Here is a 19,035-nt window from a genome sequence, read left to right as displayed (position 1 = left end):
AACATGAGAAAGTCAACAAGCTAGAGGAGGCCATTCTGTCCATCATGCTCCTTTGGTAGTTAAAAACAAGCCTATATATTGTTCTATAGGAAAGCTTTACTTTCACTTTTCATTTACCACAACATACTGTAGGTGTCAACCATTAATTTAAATTAAAAGCCTATAATAAAAATACCAAAAGTCATTAAATTATGCTAGCGGAACATTAGAGCTGCATTGGACTACAGACGTATTCTGTATAGAGACCTTTGACCCACATATGGAGCACTTCCAGTCTCACAGACACAGGTGAAATCATGTCTTCTTGTGCTGTAGGGAAGTACTGTACAAGTGTCTTTTGTCACCTAGCAAGGTGATTTGGAATTTTCAATAGAAGCTTGAGAGTTTTTTTTCTACAGGAAAAGGAAAGGAACCTCCTTAAATGTTTTCTGAGTTGCAGTGCGCTTATCTTCTAGAGGTCTCTGTACGGTGCCCTTTCAGTCTCGATTACGCAGATGGCAGAAAAGCAGGAAATCTTGTACTTGAGGCTGTCTCACACACGTGACCTCAGAAACTTTCTGCCCATGGACAGTCCTGCCAGCACAGTTTACTGTACCTCTGCTAAGTAAACAGCAGGTTGCTGACAGATACACATCTTGGTCTCACATGTTGGTTTCTTTCATTGCTACTGCTATAAAAAATCTGCTTAGACAAGGAAGAACCTAATGCTAGTGAAATTCAAGCACAAGAGTCCCTGACCTTCTACAAATATATTTAGACTTAAAGTAATTGTATCTGTTTACATTTGGGCCTGTTGGGCATGCTGTGGATTTTTGGATATGTCCCATACTGGAAAGTATTTTTTTCTTTAAAGGGATTATATCCTTTTTTAATAAAAAAAAGAAAGCATCAGTGCTTTTGACTTGAGTTCTTTAAGTATCCTTGGAAATTTCTTACTGACAAATTCTGTACCACTGCAGTTTTATCCCAGTGTTTTCTTTCAGTCAGAACTAATAACCCACTATTACCAAAAAGATGTTGCTGCTCTGGAATCAGTCTAAAGAAGAGCAGCCGGGTAGGTTCCAGGCTTAAAGGAATGTCCAGCAGTGACTGGCTAAGATAATGTTTCTTTTTCGCTTTAAAACAAACATGATTGAGAGGAACTGATTCACATTTTCTGAATCCTCAAAGACACTGACAAAGTCAACCCTAGGGATGTCTTCAAAAACAACAGTGAAAGTGAACCTTTAAGCACAAGGCACAAGTAATAACTGTGGGGAAGCACTTTAAAATTAGTAATAGGAGCCATTTCTTCACACAATTAATTGTAGGGGCTGGAACAAGTTACTCAGTCATGTTGATAAAGACAGTCCCATCTTTTTTTTTCCAACAAACAGTTTGGTAAGAACTTCAATTAGCTACCAGTACCAGTAAATGAGCCAGACAGGCCTATGGCCTCCCCTACATTTTATTGTTTCTTATGTTCTTGCTTTATGATGATATTCTTCATGCCAAAGGAAGGAACGTGTGAACAGCATAGCCCACTCTCGGGCCAACTCCTACTCGCTGTAAAAACAAACCTTTAGAAAATCCCAGTGTCATGTGTAAACAGCTAATGATTTTAGAACCCAAGAACATCAGGAAGGTTCCAGATGTGAGCTGTTTCTTGATTGCTCTTTTCACTGGTTCTTGTGCCTCCTTTCTGCCTTTTTCACATGCCTGCAAACAACGTTTGGACAAATTTTCTAGCCGCCAAAAAAGCCCTTGTGACTCGGGATATCTGTAGGAGAAAGAGCATGTGCTATACAGTATTTAAATGCTTGAAATCTCTTCCTAATTAGCAGTGATGGTAATCATTTTTTTAAAAATGCGTTTGTTTACTCAGCCTGTTCTCATCGTTCTGGGAATGAAGACATTCTCTCTTGGTTTTCATTATCTATGAGGTTTACCCAGCCAGCTCTGAAAGCAACTGCAGTGCTGTAGGTTTTATTTTTCTCCCTCCAGACTTTGAAATGCTTTAGACTGTTTTAATATTACATTATTTTCAGTTCAGCTGTGGCTCTGACATGTAGATTCTTTATTCTGTTTAAAGAAACTTAACCCTATTTTGGCCTTTTTATTTGTAGAAGTTTGTCACATGGTTCGTACTTCAGTGCCCAGCCAGCTTGTTGGATTTCTTTGAACAAGACACACATACAGTAGATCATACAATAAAGTGTATTTAGGTTTTCAGAAGGCTTTTGATCTACTTCCTCATAAATTTATTATTTCTCAAATTACAGACAGTACAATCAGGAGAAACGTGTGTGTTTGGAGAAGACAGCAGATTATTTCATCTTCCTAATTTATATGAATGATCATAATTCAAAATTAAATGCTAAATGATTAAGACAAAGTTCTAAAATGTGCAAACACCTAGAAAATGACATTTAATACACACAAAATTGTGCAAAGGTTTATATGAGGGCAGCAAAAGCATTAACACCTTTTACTACAAACTGGAAAATACTGAGCTGAGCTTGAAGAGGCTAAGTATATAAAAAAACTGTTTTGTATTGAGATGTCATTTATATCTTCTGAAAAATGTTTGGAATTGGTAAAAAATAAAATGTTACAATATATAATGTTTTAAAGTTGAAATCAAGGGGTGTTATGTTTAAATTGAATGATGCATTAGTCAGCTCTCATTTAGAATTTTGTGTGCAGTTTAGGTCAGCAAGTTATAGAAAAGATATTGCTGCTCTGGAATCTGTTGGGAGAAAATCATCATCTGAGGCTTAAAGGAATATCCTACACTAACAGGCTGAAGAAACCGAACCTTTTTAGTCTTGAACGGAACAGATTAGGAAGGACCTCATCCAAGTTCTGTTTTCAAAATCCTAAGACATTGACATAAAGTTATTGCAGTGCACTTCTTTAGAATGAGCAGTGAACCACAAACATGAAATGGCTGGAAGAGATGTTTGGATCCATTAGCTACTAACTACCAAACAGGCTGGATGGACCCAAGGCCTCTTGTTATTTTTAACCATTCAAATGTCTATCGTCTGTAATATTTCCCAAGAGCCATAGCTCCTACTTGCTGCGCTACATGGGAGCTGCATGTATCTTGCACACTCTTTTTGCTGCTCATTTCAGTCTGGCTGATTTTAGTGCCTCCTGATCAAAAACCAAAAAAGAAAAAATCGGGGTTTCTGTGCCACACGTGTCGATGCACAGGTGGTAAGTTTCAGCAATGGTGAACGCAGCTCCTGGAGAAGAGCGCCTGCTGCTGGGAAGTGGCTGTCTTTGTAAATAAAACTGACCCTAAATCTTATTTTTATTTTATAGGAGACTCCAGTCATAAAGTTAGTGACCTCACCCCAACAGGCTGGTGATGTGTGCTGTGGTCAGCATGTATTTGGAGATATAGTAAATGAACTGAAGGCTTTAATACCATAAATGCATGGCATTGTGTGTCTCATTGGAGTCTTTTCATATAGTGGGCAAAGCATGTGTGTGCAGTGAAATGTGTGCATTTTTCCTGTGCATCATTCCACAAGACCACATAATTGACAGACCAGCACGAAACAAGTTCTTGATCAGATGGTCTCTTCCTGCATGGAGGGTTTGGACAGTACTGATTCAGTAAACAGTTCAGTGATTGCTGGTTGAAATTCAAACAATTTGGCTTTTGGTTACAACCTGCATATAAAGCCTGACAGCACAAGCAGCTGTTAAGAATTCTTTTCTTCTGCTGCCAGGTGAAGCAGTTTGCCTCATCTCTTCCTGCTGAGTGCTTATTAACGTGAGTTGTTGCAGGTGTTCTTTAAGTGCTTTAAAGTGTTAATAAGGTGGTTTAGAACCTCAATTTCCTGTCCTGACAAAACAAAACAGTTATTATACATACTGTAGATTTGCTGTGGAGCAGAAACACTATTTTAAGTGGAATAATCACGATTGATTAATAATTAATTAATCTGTGAGCATAGGAGGTAGATGCATGTAGTGAAGGAGTAGATAATAATACTTTTGTTCTGTGTTTTAAATTATTACTTTTTTCTTTAGCACCACATTAACTGAATTTTCAATTTTCATTGTGGTCTCTATTAACGAAGAATATCACAGAAACACTGGTATTATATGTACCTTTCAGGAGATTTAGTGTATTGTAGCGCCATCTTGCTGCTGGTAGTGGAACACTCCACTGCCTTGGTAGAAGTATTTTCAAGACGCGAGAGAGGAATATAGGACAGTTAGGCAGACAGTTTTAACATGGGTAGTTTGAATGTAATTCAAAATCAGTCATATGCAACAATCTGACCTACCCAGTCCAAAACGTACAAAAGTATTTTTTCAAAAATTACAAAAGTATTTTTGTATGCGGTAAGTACCTCCAAAGAATACAGACTACAATTCATTCCTACCAAGAAAATGTTTATTTATGACTGGAAAGGGTTTTTAACCAAGGAGATTTGCAAATGCAGTTCTGTTTATTTCGAGAGACCAGGGATTGAAAGAGAGGAATCAATTTTTGTCATCACTCTGAAAGGGTGGGGATTCCCTTCACCTGCTGATGTTCCTCACAGACCCAGCACCCTAGCCCCTAGCCTCCAGTGCACAGCTGGACAGAGTCACGCTCACACTGAGCAGCTGGTCCATCCTTTCCATTCCCAGGCTCCAAGGTCACACAGAGAACAAGCCCAGACTAAGTCAGAACTTCAGCCTGCCAGCCAGCCGCATACTGCAAACCCAGTTCAGCACATGCTGGCTGTTTTCCGCTAAGCAGGTGCCAAAAGTCCCTGTCATGCCATGTGCATGGATTTTGTTATTTGTGGACTCAAGTTGAATGCCTCATTTAATCCCAGAGAGATGGGACCACTGCCTCAGCTCTGTAAATGGAAAATGCATTGATGTTTCACTCCCAAACCCCTTGTGGTTTGTTATCAGTGCAATATCCGTGTTTCCAGACGGGCTTGATGGAGGATTAAAATTGGATGATCTACATACCTCTGTCAGTAGAGGATGAGGTAGTGCATTGATTTAAGGGTGTCAATGACTAACTTTCAGTTGAATAAAGATGTTAATAATAAACTGGAGGATTATGTATAATTCATCTTAATTTCTAAATAAGGTAGCCCTTGGAGGATGTAGAATGGATGGCATGCCTGCAAAGCGCTTTCAATCTGTAAAGGCTTGCTTTGCAAGTGTTAGGAGAGGAGGTGTCTAGGACTGTCCAGCACAGAGTCGGACATGCCTATGGGGTTTGTCTCCATGATTGCTGCAACTCTCCCTGGTGCTGACTGGGGTTCAGTTTGCTGTGCTTTTTGATTTTGTATAACATTGTCATGAGACTTAATTTCTATAAAATATTTAAAAATTCTTTCTTCTGTTACCCTCACTAGTGGGCCCCAGAGCATCTTGAAGTAAGTAATATGTTTGGCCATTTTTATGCTTTGTATATATATTTTTTTATTTCCTTCATTGAATGATGAGCACGCAACACAAATAGTATTTGTTTCGTAAAAGAGTAGGAGCCAAAAAAGACCCCTTTGGAAATGCACACTGTCGAAGTAAAAAATAACCAATTTATTTAGTTTTCTTTTGGTTAGAAAGAGGGGAGGTTTAGAGTAATACTCTCCTTTTTCCCTGATGTGCTATCAAATTCTATTAACCTCTACCTTAAATTCAAATTCAACCTTAAATTCAGGAGAAAACAGGCACATACAGTAATGTTGTCAAATAGTTTTTTTGGCCAGGAGGTAATGTTTCAACAATCCTAAAAATTTAATTTCAAGCATATTGGTGTACCATCAGCATAAAAATGAAAGAAGAATAACATGTTTTATGTATTATGAGGTTTGACCAATATTTTGTGATCTATTTTCTCCTACTGTTCCTGAGCTTGCAGGAAATATTTCATTACTGATATTTCTAGATGAATATTCAGTGAAAATCTGATCAGTTTAACTGTGAGGATGAGCCGAGGCTACTTTGGGAACTGACTGAACCGCAGCTGAATGTGTTCTGTCAGAGTCTCCAGATTTCTTTCTGGCTGTCTGTTGGAACATTGTTTCTGACAGCTCTTGTCATCATTGATCTGAGTCCCTCTAAAGCCCATTGCATATCACTGCCAATTTAAACCACCAGTTTCAGGATTTCCATGCCATATCCTGTTAAAATAGCATGATTGATGCTTGTTTATAACATTACTTGAGGAATCTGACCCCAGTGCCTCTCACTTTACCCTGTTCTTTAAAGCGCTTGTTTTTAAAGCCCTCCATCAAATCGTGTTACATTGCTTCACAATAGTCACAAATGTGGTTTTGAATGCATTGGGTGTGTTGTTAGGAAATATATTTTTAGGATTTTTTTATATTTTATATATATATTTATTAATTTTGGTATAACAGCACTTACTTTAAGGTGTGGTAAATGCAAAACAAAATGAGTTAAATGACATAGTAGTGCATAGTCTAGGTAAAGAAATCTGGAGCTTTGAAGTCTATTAATGAGACATTGTTGGGCTTATATCCAACAGAATGGGACCTAGTGTATTTCTACAAAAGTAAAATTACCAGAAGAAAAACAGTGCGAACACTCCAGTACAGATCTACCCCTAGTAGTGCTGTCTCGCCATCTGTGGTGGCACTAAGGAATGTATTACACAATTTTATTGATGAGCGCTCTTCAACAAATTCTAAAGCTCCAGTGTTGCTTCAGAGCATCTGTGCAGTTGTTATAATTCCAGTTGCTTAACTAACTTTTCCCTGCCTCTGTCCTGCTCATTTTATTGTTCTTTTTAAGCAGTTTAAAGTGGTCCTGATTTCATGTGGGTTTTTGGAGTACATACTTATACTAGGCCCCTGCAGTATCTGGCTGCCGAAAGCTCATGTGTTTTACAATACAGTATATTCGACAGAGCACCTGAGTTTTAAAGAGGCCATATGCTTTAATATGAGGTAGTGCTCAGGTAGCCATGTTTTTTACTCATCAAGGGAAGTGCTGCCGCTTTGTGAATGAACTGTCCTCTTCTGTCCGTATGCACTGCTCCTGGTGGTTTTCTGTTTCCAACCTTTTGTTTTCTTTCTGGAGCTGAACTCACTGTCTCCTCCTGTCCCTCTCTGCCTTCTCTCTCCTCTGTCCTTCAGGAAAAGCCCACCAAGACGGTAAATGTCAAAAAGCTTTCTCCTTTCTCTTGTTCTTAGTACTGTGCAGAGCTGGTAAAAGAGCAGCCTCTAGGAACTGATTACACTCTGATGGGATAGTTTTACTTTCAAGTTTTAATTTTATAAAGCATATGTGCATTGTAGGGTTAAAATATATTCTTTGTTTCTGTTTGTGTAAACTCTTAGTGTAACTGAGCCAATCAATAAACAGTGGAGTGACTTCCAAGACTTTCTTATGCATATTTTAAACCCTCTCAGATACCTCAATTAGAGCTTTTAACAGTAAACAGGATTGAATAGCAGACCTCCCTCTGGACATTGCAAGCCTTTCATAACCTAATCATATGTTGTTGTTCCTATTATATCAAAGCATAAAAGAAACAGGCATATTGCCTGTTCTAAACCTGCCTTTAATTATTTAGCTGTGACAGCCACCAGCTGTCTCTTTGAGCAAGGCCTTACCCGAAGGCTGATGTGCACGCTCCCGGATATTTATTTGGATTACCCATTTTGCTTAGTTCAAAATAACTGCAGCTTATTTTGAACAAGGAACAATTTGAGTGCTTCATAGCAAAAGCTCATTATAATGACAAGTTTGCAAAATCTGTAAGTATAATGAGCCCTGCGATTGTGAAATTTACACTTTCATTTTCTAATTTGTCTAGTGCACCACGGAAGCCTGCCATGGACACAGATATCGAGTTTTACCACGTGCCTTCTCATGGTGATGCCAGCAAGAAGCGCCTGATGGAAGATACTGAGGACTGGCACCCCAGAACTGGCACCTCGCAGTCGCGTTCCTTCCGCATCCTGGCACAGATCACAGGCACCGAGCGCTGTACGTAGCACCCCTGAAGTCTTGTGTCACCATGATGCCATTCGTTCCTCTTTAACATTCTGGAGCTCCAGGACTGAGTGACCTTGACACCCAGCATGTTCAGGTCCAGAGTGAAAGCATACTACTGACAAACTAGTCAAGAGATTGTCAACTGACTATAAAGAAAATATAGAAAATATGAGCCGGAGTTTCCAAAGAGGACTGGACCCTCTTCATTTCCAACTACCTTCAGTTTACTAACATTGAAGTCAGTACCATGGTCTGATGTCTTATCTGAAGGACGGCAATGCTGGGGCATTGGTTTGGAAATCCAAGTCTAGAGGGAAGAGTGACTCCTACTAATCCACCAGTAGCACTTGCAAGAGCATCCTGCGTATCCTTAAATGTCTCCCATCCCAGCGGGGACCAGGCCCAGGCTGAGCTTTTGAAATCTCAAGAGATCAGGCTACAAGACAGTATTGCTGCTTTTCAGTTTGACGCTTTTGCAAATTAAATGGAATGTTATAAATAATGTCTGTTATGTTATGTGGCGTTTTGTAAAAATGTGTCATTACTTGAATCAGATTATTGCCTTCAGCTTCCTCTGAAGAATCTCTAAAGTTATCTGAGAATCAGCATGAGCAAACAGAATATCCCATGAGACTACAAGTGTCTTTGTACAGTAGGTAGGCTCTGCAGTGTCCTCTTGTCCCTGACGGCAATTGTTGACTTAGTTCTGTGTTCTTCAGAGAAGGGATTATTTGGAGATGCCATGACAGGGGATCACACAGACTGTCCTTATGACTTACAGTGGTGTAAATTACAAGCCTGCTTGCCATCTAGCAGAGCTCACAACTACAGCTAAATACAGTTTGTTCTCTGGCTTGCTGTTGCCTGCTGCACACGCACTGTAAGTGGAGAAGGACGTGCAGCTACATCCCAAGACAAAACCAATGTTTCTTGAAACTGATCAGATCTGGAGTAAAGCAAACTCAGTCACAGATTCACCAGGTGTTGGCCATGTACCCGGCTATTATGGAGAGATGAGGTTGCAATAGATGCTTATTATTTTTTGGCTGTTTGAGCCTGGTTTTAACCAGGATGAAGTTTATATTACTTTTTCCCTCACTTTTAAAGCAGCAAAAAAGCTCATTTCTATAATCCAATGATTTCATACAATCATTTAATTGTTGAATTTAATTTAATTGTTTAATTTCCTGCTTTGTTTTTTTCTTTTCCTTGCAGTGCAAGAACCAGAAACCATTTCTGCTAAAAAGACAAAGTAAGCAATAGTGTTTTCAAATGATTTGATTGCTTGTTTTGTTGTGCATGAACTTGATATTGCTGTTACAGTTACTATTTTGATGAACTGCTGTTTGTAGAATTTGATACCCTGTGTTTATGGCATTTTGATTTTGCATGGGTGCCCATTATAGAGACCTACCCATACTTACTTCCCAGTCTAGTAAATTTGGACATGCTCGATTTAACGCAGAATTGAAGCAACCACTACACAGCCCTGGAGAAACCCACAGTTTAGAGCTGCAATCAGTGCTGCTCTCAAGTTGAAGGCACGTGCTTTGGCTGTGTCTGTGAGCAGCTCTGTGGGTGGAAGTCTTGATCTGTCGTACTGTACTGAATGTATTGAAGCAGTTGTGGGTAGGAAACCTTTAGAGGACAGATGCTTCAGTTCTCTGGTGTAGAGATCAGGTCTGTCACTCTGGAAAGTGTTCCAGTTCATTTCCTTGTGGTCCCTTGTACTGTATGTGGTGGGGCTATTTTCCAAAGTTTATTGGCAGAAGGGATGAGCAAATTTCCAGTCACATGTTGGGTTTTGTGTGCACGAGACACTCCTGGTGGCAGCACGCTCAAAACTAAGGAGAAGTATTTGATGCTGTCTGAAATTCTAAAGGATTTTCTTTTTTAAAATGTTTTTTTAAAATCTCTCTTGATCATTATATCCACAGTGACCAACTATGTTTCCTTAACAGCTTTTTGGTTGTCTTGTAGCTATCCATTACTACTGTTCAATTTATGTTATGCTAGTTTTCATGCTGCAGTAACTTATACAGAATTCTGCAAATATTTCACTTTCCAGAGCTACATTTGAGTAGCATGGCTTTTGACTGTCCTCGGTGTGGGTTATTCAGGTCCTTGCTACTGTTATTAGGTGCCCATGATAGGTCCTGAAATTATAACTGATTGCTCTGTCTTTACATACCCATTATTTACTCATACTCTTAATCTGTCTGCATAATTCAGCAAAGAGGCTGGTGTTTGCTGTAATTACAGGACAGCAGCCTATTTGTGCCTCAGCTGTGTCTATGTTACATTTCTTTTTTGAACATCTTTCATGTACTGTGGTCAGAATTCAAGGATGACTTTTCATAGTGATCTTCACCAGGAATGTAGTCAGTCTCAGATGTAGCTGAGAATTGGAACAGAGGTGGGAACTAAGGGAATTTCAGCTTTAAGTGTGCTGACAGAAGACATAAATGTTAAGAACTTTTGAGGTTTACAAAAATAGTGATGTACTGTAATGGAAGAATATTAACTTTCTTCTTTGGCTAAAAAACTTGTGGTTTTCACTGATGTATGTTAATCCTCTTCTTATTGGAACATTTCTGGCACAAACAATTTTAAATATTACCACAGACTCTCAACCTGACTAAATTAAGTAACATTAGATGTTGTTTATTGATTCCGATCCTCCGTGGTATTTCAAGAACTGATTTTTTTTTTTTACAAGAAGTAACGGCTGAGAAGGAAGTAATGTGCTGAATGTTCTACTCCTGTTTTTACTAGAGCATTTTGAAACTTTTATAGCTTCTGAAGTGTAAAAGCTGACATATGGGCTTATTCACTGAGCAGGCCACACTGTGACTGCTGCCCTTAGGCAGACTTTAACATTTCACATTTCATGGACTCGTTTCACATACAGAAGAACTCACCTCCTGCTTGGCATTTCAGAGCTCCTGAAAGTGCTGTGAAGTTGGCGTTTGCACAGCCAGCAGAGATTTACGATTCTCAACTGACCATCTATTCAACTGTTAACATGCCATCTGACATCCAGCCTCAGGAGTGATGCCAACCACTGGCAGTAAACTGTAGTGAACAAATAAACCAGTGGTACCATGAGCCAGGCTTGTAGCATTTTAAGCATCAGAAGAAGGATTCTGAAAGGGTGTTAATGACCTTAAAATTGCCTGTAACTGGGCCTTGCTGATGAAGTCAAGGGAACTGTGGAACCCAAGACAGTGAGTGCATGGCTTGCTGCATGCAAACTGAGTGGAACTCACCTAAAAAAAAAACTTCAAGTGGGGTTTAACTCGTCTCTCTTGTCTCCTCTTCTCCTTCTGTTCCTCATCCCACTCACTGGTTGTCCAGAGAAAAGGTGAACACTGAAATCATCGGCCCCAGGTACATTAAGCTACGTGACTGGCACCATGGGGTCTCTGCGAGGGTTCTCAATGTTCAATAGTCCCCCTTTGCTTTGCTTTCTGTATATTCTGGTTGTCCACCCTGCTTCCTCTTGCCTGATGTCTTGAGTTATGACTTTGTGTTAAGCAGGAAACTGCGCATTAAGTAGTATGTAAGTGCCTAGTTATTAATGTTCTACAAACAGTTTGCCTGACAGTATTAGTCTTTAGTTTTCAACATTAATTGAGACCTGTTCCTTGTTAAAATTCATAACAGCAAAAAAAAGTTTCATCCTAACAAAAAACATAATAATTAAAGAATTTATTATATTTTTTATGATGGAAATTTGGTATTTCTTTAACATTTACTCCTCTGGAGTTGCCTTATTACTCACAAGCACTTATATCATACATTGTTCCCAGATTTTATGAGGCAAATTAGAGCCTGATGTGGTTTAGAGAGAAAAACAGGGACATGCCAGTAAAAGCTACCCAGTACAAGTTGTTAGAAATGTTGTGCTATTAAGCATCTGAGCTCCTACAAATAACTCTGTACTTTGTGGTTCAAAGCTAATTCATACAGTACGTAAACATCTTATAAAATCGTCTATGCAATATATATGAAAATAAACATTACGCTTTCTGAAAGCACCTCCATAGTGTAAAAGTTTTGCCCCATGTTGATGTGTTGTCATCTGTAAACCACGTCTTTCTTAAAGTGGCTTGAGACCTTGGTGACACAGGGGAGGTCAGCGTGAGTTTTGCTGGAGATGTGGAGGTACTATAGTCAGGAGGGTGTTAGGCATGTTGTGTGGACAGAAAGCATGTACAGATTATTTTGGTCTTCTAAAACCTGAAAACTGCAGAGGCAATCTTGCCCTTTTAGGTCAGTGGGAACAGACGTCATATTCAGAGCTTGGAAACATACAGGCAAAGGACAGATGAAAAGACATTTTTTCCCCACAGCGGACATGAGCGTGCAGAGTGTGCAACCTGTTTCAGAGTGGTGTAACGTCGCTGGGTTCCTCTAGGAAATGAATCCAGTGAAGTTCTGGTATCAATTAGTCATGCAATGCTGAAGAAGTGCCCACGTTTCTGCTTTGTTCAGGGAGTAAAAATCTGTCTGATCTGAAAAAACTGAAAATCTGAAAAAATAAAGTTTTTTGTGAAAGTGCTATGGACAAGGCTGGTAGTTTAGGGACATTGGAGTGAATGCTCTGGCTGTTGTGAATGACAGTTAAAGATATTAGACATCGCAGAAGATATCCTGCAAAACTGCAGCAAAAGACCTGATGGATAGCACTTTAGCTGGAATTGTGAAATACCAAGGGTCAAAAAGTCACAGTTTCTATATTTGTGCTTCATTTGAACAGTACAAATATCTACTTAATCTGCACATGAAAAAGGATTAAAATTTACAGCATGGAAACCCTCTTTTAAAGTCTCTTGACAAGTACCCCTTTTCATGTTCTTTTTTCTCCAATCTAAAAACAATATTGTTTTTCAGAAAAACAAAAGTTTTTTATTTTAGTTCATATAGTGAAAGATGCTGTAGGGGTGAAAGCTCTGGCTGTTATGTCTCCAATCATGCTCCTATCCAGTTAGTGGTACTGCCTCCTTGTTAGTCAAGGAGCGATTAGGTATGTGCATGTCTGTGTGTACTGGTGTAAAGGACAGTTGATTATTTGCTTTTTGTTAAGTTTTGACTGATGTCAAATAGGGTATCAACCTCACTTCCCGGAAGAACTGCAGGGTTTTTCTGTTACTGTTCCACCCTGAAACCTTCGTGACACAATGAGTCGTATTATTATTTAATTGACTAGAAGTTTTAACTGTTGGTCTGTGCAGGCCAGTGAAGCATTGTGTAGCTACTGTGCCCTAAATCAGGTGTGTATTTTAATTCAGCTTTGAAAGAGGTTGAAAAATAACGAATAGTGTCCAGTTAATTACACAATTACACTTTCTGTAGTACTTCAATAGATAGCGTCTGGTTGGAAAGAAACTCCATAAGGTCTAGAACTGAGAAGGATGCCCTGTTGGTAAATGAAGAAGCGAAATGGTTTTTAAGCACAGTTTTTTGTTTTGATTTTGTTTTTTTTACTCTCTCTTCCTGGGCTGCATCCTTAAAGTATTGTCCCATGTGCTGCAGATGCATGCTGCTGTCCAGTAATTAATAACACTGACGGTTGAATTTCCCACCTGTAATATATTGTACTATACTAGTGATTCTTGTCTATTAAACGCTGGGGAATGAAATAAAGTTTTTTTTGTTCCCAGAAGCTCTCTTCCTGTTCTTCTGTCTTTTGATTCTGTCTCATCCTTTTCTTTTTTATGGCTCCACACTGCACCTCATTCCCCTTTTCCCTGTGACCCCTAGTGGTCACTTCTCCTTCAGCGAGCTCAACGCAGACAGCGGAACGGTCAGGTAACCTCACAGGCCCATCACTCCCAGTAACACCTCCCAGTCTTGGCACGCTGCACTGCAGCTTGTGCTGTCAGTGTCACACCCTCTTGTGCTTGTTCTGCGTGATGCCATTGAGAGCACTGAGGCTGCAGCTGTCTGTTTTAATGAGGATTGTATCATACTGTTTCAATGCAGAGTACATTTCCTTTACACCTTTAAAGATTTTGTGGTATATGAATGTGGTGTTGGTTGAGATACTGTAGCCTGCGTATCAATTTTGTAATAATTATTCAAAAAACAAAGTCTCTTTCTCTGAATCTCACATTTTATTGGTGACAGACTGTAAATCAACATCACGTTTGACCTTTTAAGATTGTCATCTTTTCTGACAAGAATTTCTCACCTTTTCTGAGGTACAGAAGCACCTGCTCTTAAGATTTCAACATGAAAATATTCAATGTAAAATGAAGCCTTGCTTTTCTCCTTCTGTTTGTTCAAAAAAAGACAACTTCCGAAACTGAAAATATATCAAAATGTTTTTCATAGAAATGGGTAGAAATACTTCATTTAAGCTTGATAGTAAATTAAATAATTCCAAATCCTTTTCATGCACGTATGGCCAGTGCTTTTTAATTTAATTTGTTTCTTAATGAAGAAAATCATAGACTATTTTTCTGACACTGAGTGTAAACAGAAGTGTGGCTCAGCATGTTAACTGGAAAGCCATTCATACAGCGCTCATACACAGAAGAGTTCTATAAGCAAAGAATTGAGACAGTCAGTAGTTTAAAGCTACACACGTACTGTATAATATTGTCATAATGAAATGTCACGTTGTCTTGCAGTAATTCCTTCTTATCTTAACTGTATGACCCATGTACAAATTTATCATTGAAGGCACTTCAGTGTGCTTGGCAAACATTCCTGGTTCTGTCTGCTGAACTACCATCTGAAATAAAATCCTCACTGATAAAAAAAACATCTGCAACATCACAGGAGCTGGTACTCATCTCAGATTTTACTTTCTAGAAATAAACATACAATAATTCAGCTGGAAATAGTTAACTGCCTAAAACAAATATTAGAAATTACAATTAGTAGTCAGAAATTCCCAGCAGGCCCGTGAGCCTGGTAGTTGGTTGTTTTCCACTTCTCTGCTCTCTAACAGACTGGTTTAAATCAACAAGACCTTTAACCCTAAGAGGACAGAAGACACTGAATTTTCATTTGTGATAGGAAACACACCCTCACCACCCTCACTTTGCCTAGGTGTAAGTTCTGAGCACAGTGTGAGTGTCCCTCTCCTAATCACCTCACTGCTTCCTGTGATCCACAGAGAAAAGTTTTTGCTGTCCCAGTGTCGGTAGTGTCATTTTTACTGTAGTGGACTTTGTCTGTGCAAAGCCTTGTACATGTCGAAGAGCCCTCTGATGTTGACCGAGCTGATCCTGCTCTCCGGCTCTCGAACGGCCTGGATGGCAAGATGTCCTCTGCGAGTGCTCACACACAGTATGTCGGCACACAGACCATTGAGGAGCCTTATCTCCTGTCTGCGCCTCCAGCTGCTCTGCTAGAAGTTAAGGCAAGGTACAGAAACACGTGCTCTTAAGTGTATCGTTTCTCTTAAGAGTATTCTTCTCCCATGGTCCAGGTCTGCAAAGGTCCCATTACTAGTTATTAAATGGGAAACAGCATGCCTTCATTACATTCATTTTGCCTTTCCTTTATTGACATTACTTTGTCATTGTAATGTAGACTGCTCGGCCCAGCCCCTGGCATATACAGTAAATAATGTATTTCTGTTGTTTTCCCTTGTGTTTAGCTTAGATGCCCCAGAGCATGTTTGCCTTTTATTGTCTCCTACCAATTCCTGGCCCAGGGGAAAGTGTATAGTGTCAATTTTCAAACAAAAAATAGGAGGCAAATCTGCACAAAATGCTATTATATAGAAATGCTTGGAGGGATATTAAGTATTTATACCATGTATTTGTTTTTACATTAGTCTACCGGCACAAAGTTGTTGGCAGCTTTGAAGAATGCACCCTCAGTAACAACAAAGGTTGTTTTGTATTGTCTTCCTGTTTGCTGCTGTCCAGTCCTGTGTCTGGAGCAACAAGCAGTCTGGCCCTTGAAAATGCAGCTGACAGCAGCCTGTCTCAAAAGCCAGCTGGCCTCCTCCTCTTCAGCTCTCCAGTGAGGTAAAGCACAAATGTCCCATTGAGAGGTGCCCACTAGCATGCAGCAGTAAGAATCTTAGTCAGCACCTCACTGAGACTTCTTTCTGCAGTGCAGTAGAATTTGAGTGTCTACTGCTATCCTGCTATGGAGCGAGGATTTCTCCAGAGAGCCATTGTAGTCAGAGAGCACTGTTTCACGTAGAGATGCAGACCACTGAGAACCTGCTTATCAGCTTTCTGAAATCTGTCTGATTTTTCCTCTTTCGTATCTGCCTGACAATGAGGACAAGGATGCCCACAATGTGTTGCATTAGAAACAGGCTGGAGGGGTCTGTCTAGGGGCTGATGACTCCAGTTTTTACTGCTGTCTGGCTGCACTGCTCCTACAGCTGCTGAATGCTCTAAGCTTTACATTTCAGAAGATAAGACCGAGCATCTACTGTTGCCAATTCCTAAGGCATGCTAATGCTATCTTCCTTCAGCAGTAGAGAGCAATTTCTAATGCATTTTTAGAATGACTTTTTGTTCTATTTTCAAGCTGCTAATATCACTTTTGAATGCTTTTCTAAAGATAAAGGTATTGTAAACATTTTGCCAGTTCAATAATGAAATGATGGTGACGATAATAGTATTAACAATAGTAATATTGCTGTATATAAGATCAAGAGCATGCTGTTTTGTGTATGTTGCTCTTATGTGTTATCTCTTCAGTTGAAGACTACAGCTGCAGATATTATACTAGAATGGAATAAAGTAGGGCACTGACCTTTAGAAAAGCTCACACTACCTATCTGTTATGAGACTTTGTATTGGTTGTCTTACAAACATTTTCTCCTGAAATGTAAGGTTTTCTAGAATGAGAAAAATGAAAACAATGGTTTTTTCATGGTTCAGCATAACAGGGTAAAATATTTTGCTGTTCCTTACTGAAGTGATACACGTCTAACATCAATCAAGCTTGAATACTATGGCACGATATGCTATCCTGTGGTTCACATAAATGTTTAACTCTTCCCATATTGCACCGAACCCAAAGTACAGGCAGTATAGTGGGGATCATTACGTTATTCTTTGTGCTCCTCAAGGCATATTTGTGATATCACAAGGAGCACCATAGGTACAGCTTTATTAATGTTATTTATTTATTGAAATGTAAACTACTTCCTTTAGCTGTCCCCACTGGTAAAGTGAAATATGGTGTGGCAATTTCATCATTGACATATATTGTACATGTGCAATAAGCCTCATTATATGGCTTTCTACTATATAAGCGCAGACTCTCTGGCTGCTGTGGGGATTCAAAGTAACCGATCAGTGTCACTCTTCCTTTGAACTGACAGCCGTTCAAAAGAAGCTTGGGCTTTTTAAGGGAAGGGGTTTGCCCTGTGTTGGTGTGGAGCTCATCTATCCCAACTGTGCCGGGCTGCTTCATCCACGTTTCCTATTGCTCCTGATGCCTTTTCTCTTCAGACTCCAGTTCCTGGACAATCCTCTGCAGGCTCTGCCCAAGTGCGCTCCACACCCCCCTCCAGTAACACAGGTTCTTAAGGGGAGTCGTCAGATAGCTACACTGTCCAGGATGCTTCCTGTCTCAAACAGGTAGCTTCCCATTCTAGTTCAGCCTGGGAGAGATGTGTTTGGTTTTCTACCTATTGCATTCAGTTTAGATTCATTTGCATCTGTATGTATACATTTAAACTGTGAAAGTCATCAGGATTTTGGTGTTAATAACTAAGTAGTATGTGTTTTCTCTGTCAACACTCAATAGCTCTGACACCGGAAAATGTATATTCTGGAAAGTGAGAGATCTTCAAAATGTGGTTTGATTAGAGACAGGTTTAAAACTCCACAGCTTTCTGCATTGCTTGGCTGTTTAGGCTTTGCCTCATACAATTTACAGTAGGTGAGATGGGTTTGCTCCAAGATATAATACTACATAAACCCCAGAAGACATTTCAAGAGAAGATAATTGCTTCCCTTATATGTATTGCAAGTACTGTAGATATCTCAGAAACTCTTTAAAAAAAAAAGTGGTGCATGCTGTTTACCCACATTGCTCTTTCCCATAGAGCAGTTCACACCAGAGAGCATTGCTGTTCTCTTTTCTGTTTCTGTTCCCATTGGCCAATTTTGGACAGCACTGATTTTCCTTGTGTCTGTCAGAGCTGAGCAGTACAGTCCTTTCACCCTGCCCTTGTGCCCCACACTCCTACCATGACCGTGACGATGATAGGACTGTGCACATTTCACATTTGTCAGTGAACAAGCTTTAGTGAAATCCTGTCACATGGTACAGACTTTTCCAGAATACCTTTTCCCATAAAGGTGACCGTTCTGTCTCAACACCCCCTACCAAGATCATTGGCTAATCCAGTGTGAGAGATTGGCTCATCTCCTCTGTGAACAGACATCATGCCAAATTACCCAAAACCCTATTGTCTTGCCACTTCCTCTGCTACTGTATGTCACCCCTAGAAAACAACAAAACATAAATATTAAGACACCACATGTTGGTGTCTGGGGTGCCAGGCTGTCATTAATCCTGGTACAATTTGCTTTCTTTGTTCCACGTGTTGTCAATGTTATTGTTAGTTGGAAAGCTGTCAGACAGAAAATGTCCAGATATTGTAATGGAGTGGAATGTTCACGGAATTCCTTTTTTTTCTCTATTTTGCCTAAGTTTGCACTAAACTCTAAAAAAGATAAACACAACTTTCGCCGTCCTTATCTGCACCGCAAACGTTGTAGTCACTTCTTGCTAGATGGCATTTTAAATTGCAGGCAGCTATACATTAAACACCGTTCTCCTGCTGTACAGTATGTCAGCCTGATGGCGTGGTAATGTTTTCACGCTCGGATTCTGTGGAGGACTGAGTTTGACAGCAGGGCTCTCTCACTGTTGCTTCTCCTAGTTCAGACTGAGGATATTCAGAAGAGATTAGAGCTCGCATATTTTTTTAATTGCAATCATAATTATGAGCAAATTGAGTGTTAATAGCCGTAGTCTAGTGTGATTTCTCATTTGCTTACCATCAGACGGCATGAGCGTGAACCGCTTGTTATTTCTGACATGCCGCTGCATTTGCGTGAA

General features: G+C 39.7%; 1 protein-coding gene across 17 annotated transcripts in view; it reads left to right on the top strand.

The window, feature by feature from the left end:
• Positions 1-19,035, top strand: part of pdlim5a (PDZ and LIM domain 5a) — a 124,328-nt gene that overhangs the window by 74,482 nt on the left and 30,811 nt on the right. For 7 of the 17 annotated variants that reach the window (XM_088628621.1, XM_088628622.1, XM_088628629.1 and 4 more), the window contains 9 exons: positions 5,364-5,384; positions 7,110-7,127; positions 7,793-7,965; positions 9,190-9,226; positions 11,332-11,364; positions 13,741-13,788; positions 15,172-15,354; positions 15,864-15,965; positions 17,415-17,543. In XM_088628621.1, coding sequence (XP_088484747.1) covers positions 5,364-5,384; positions 7,110-7,127; positions 7,793-7,965; positions 9,190-9,226; positions 11,332-11,364; positions 13,741-13,788; positions 15,172-15,354; positions 15,864-15,965; positions 17,415-17,543 — 744 coding nt within the window. Of the gene's footprint in view, positions 1-3,309; positions 3,327-3,722; positions 3,767-5,363; positions 5,385-7,109; positions 7,128-7,792; positions 7,966-9,189; positions 9,227-11,331; positions 11,365-13,740; positions 13,789-15,171; positions 15,355-15,863; positions 15,966-17,414; positions 17,544-19,035 lie in introns of all 17 variants that reach the window. The other 10 variants (XM_088628631.1, XM_088628636.1, XM_088628624.1 and 7 more) reach the window with 8 other exon arrangements.

This window comes from Lepisosteus platostomus, chromosome 4 (genome assembly GCF_059453375.1).
Source record: "Lepisosteus platostomus isolate fLepPlt1 chromosome 4, fLepPlt1.hap1, whole genome shotgun sequence".
Taxonomy (NCBI): domain Eukaryota; kingdom Metazoa; phylum Chordata; class Actinopteri; order Semionotiformes; family Lepisosteidae; genus Lepisosteus; species Lepisosteus platostomus.
Note: the sequence above shows the minus strand (reverse complement) of the source record. Positions and strands in the feature narration are given on the sequence as shown.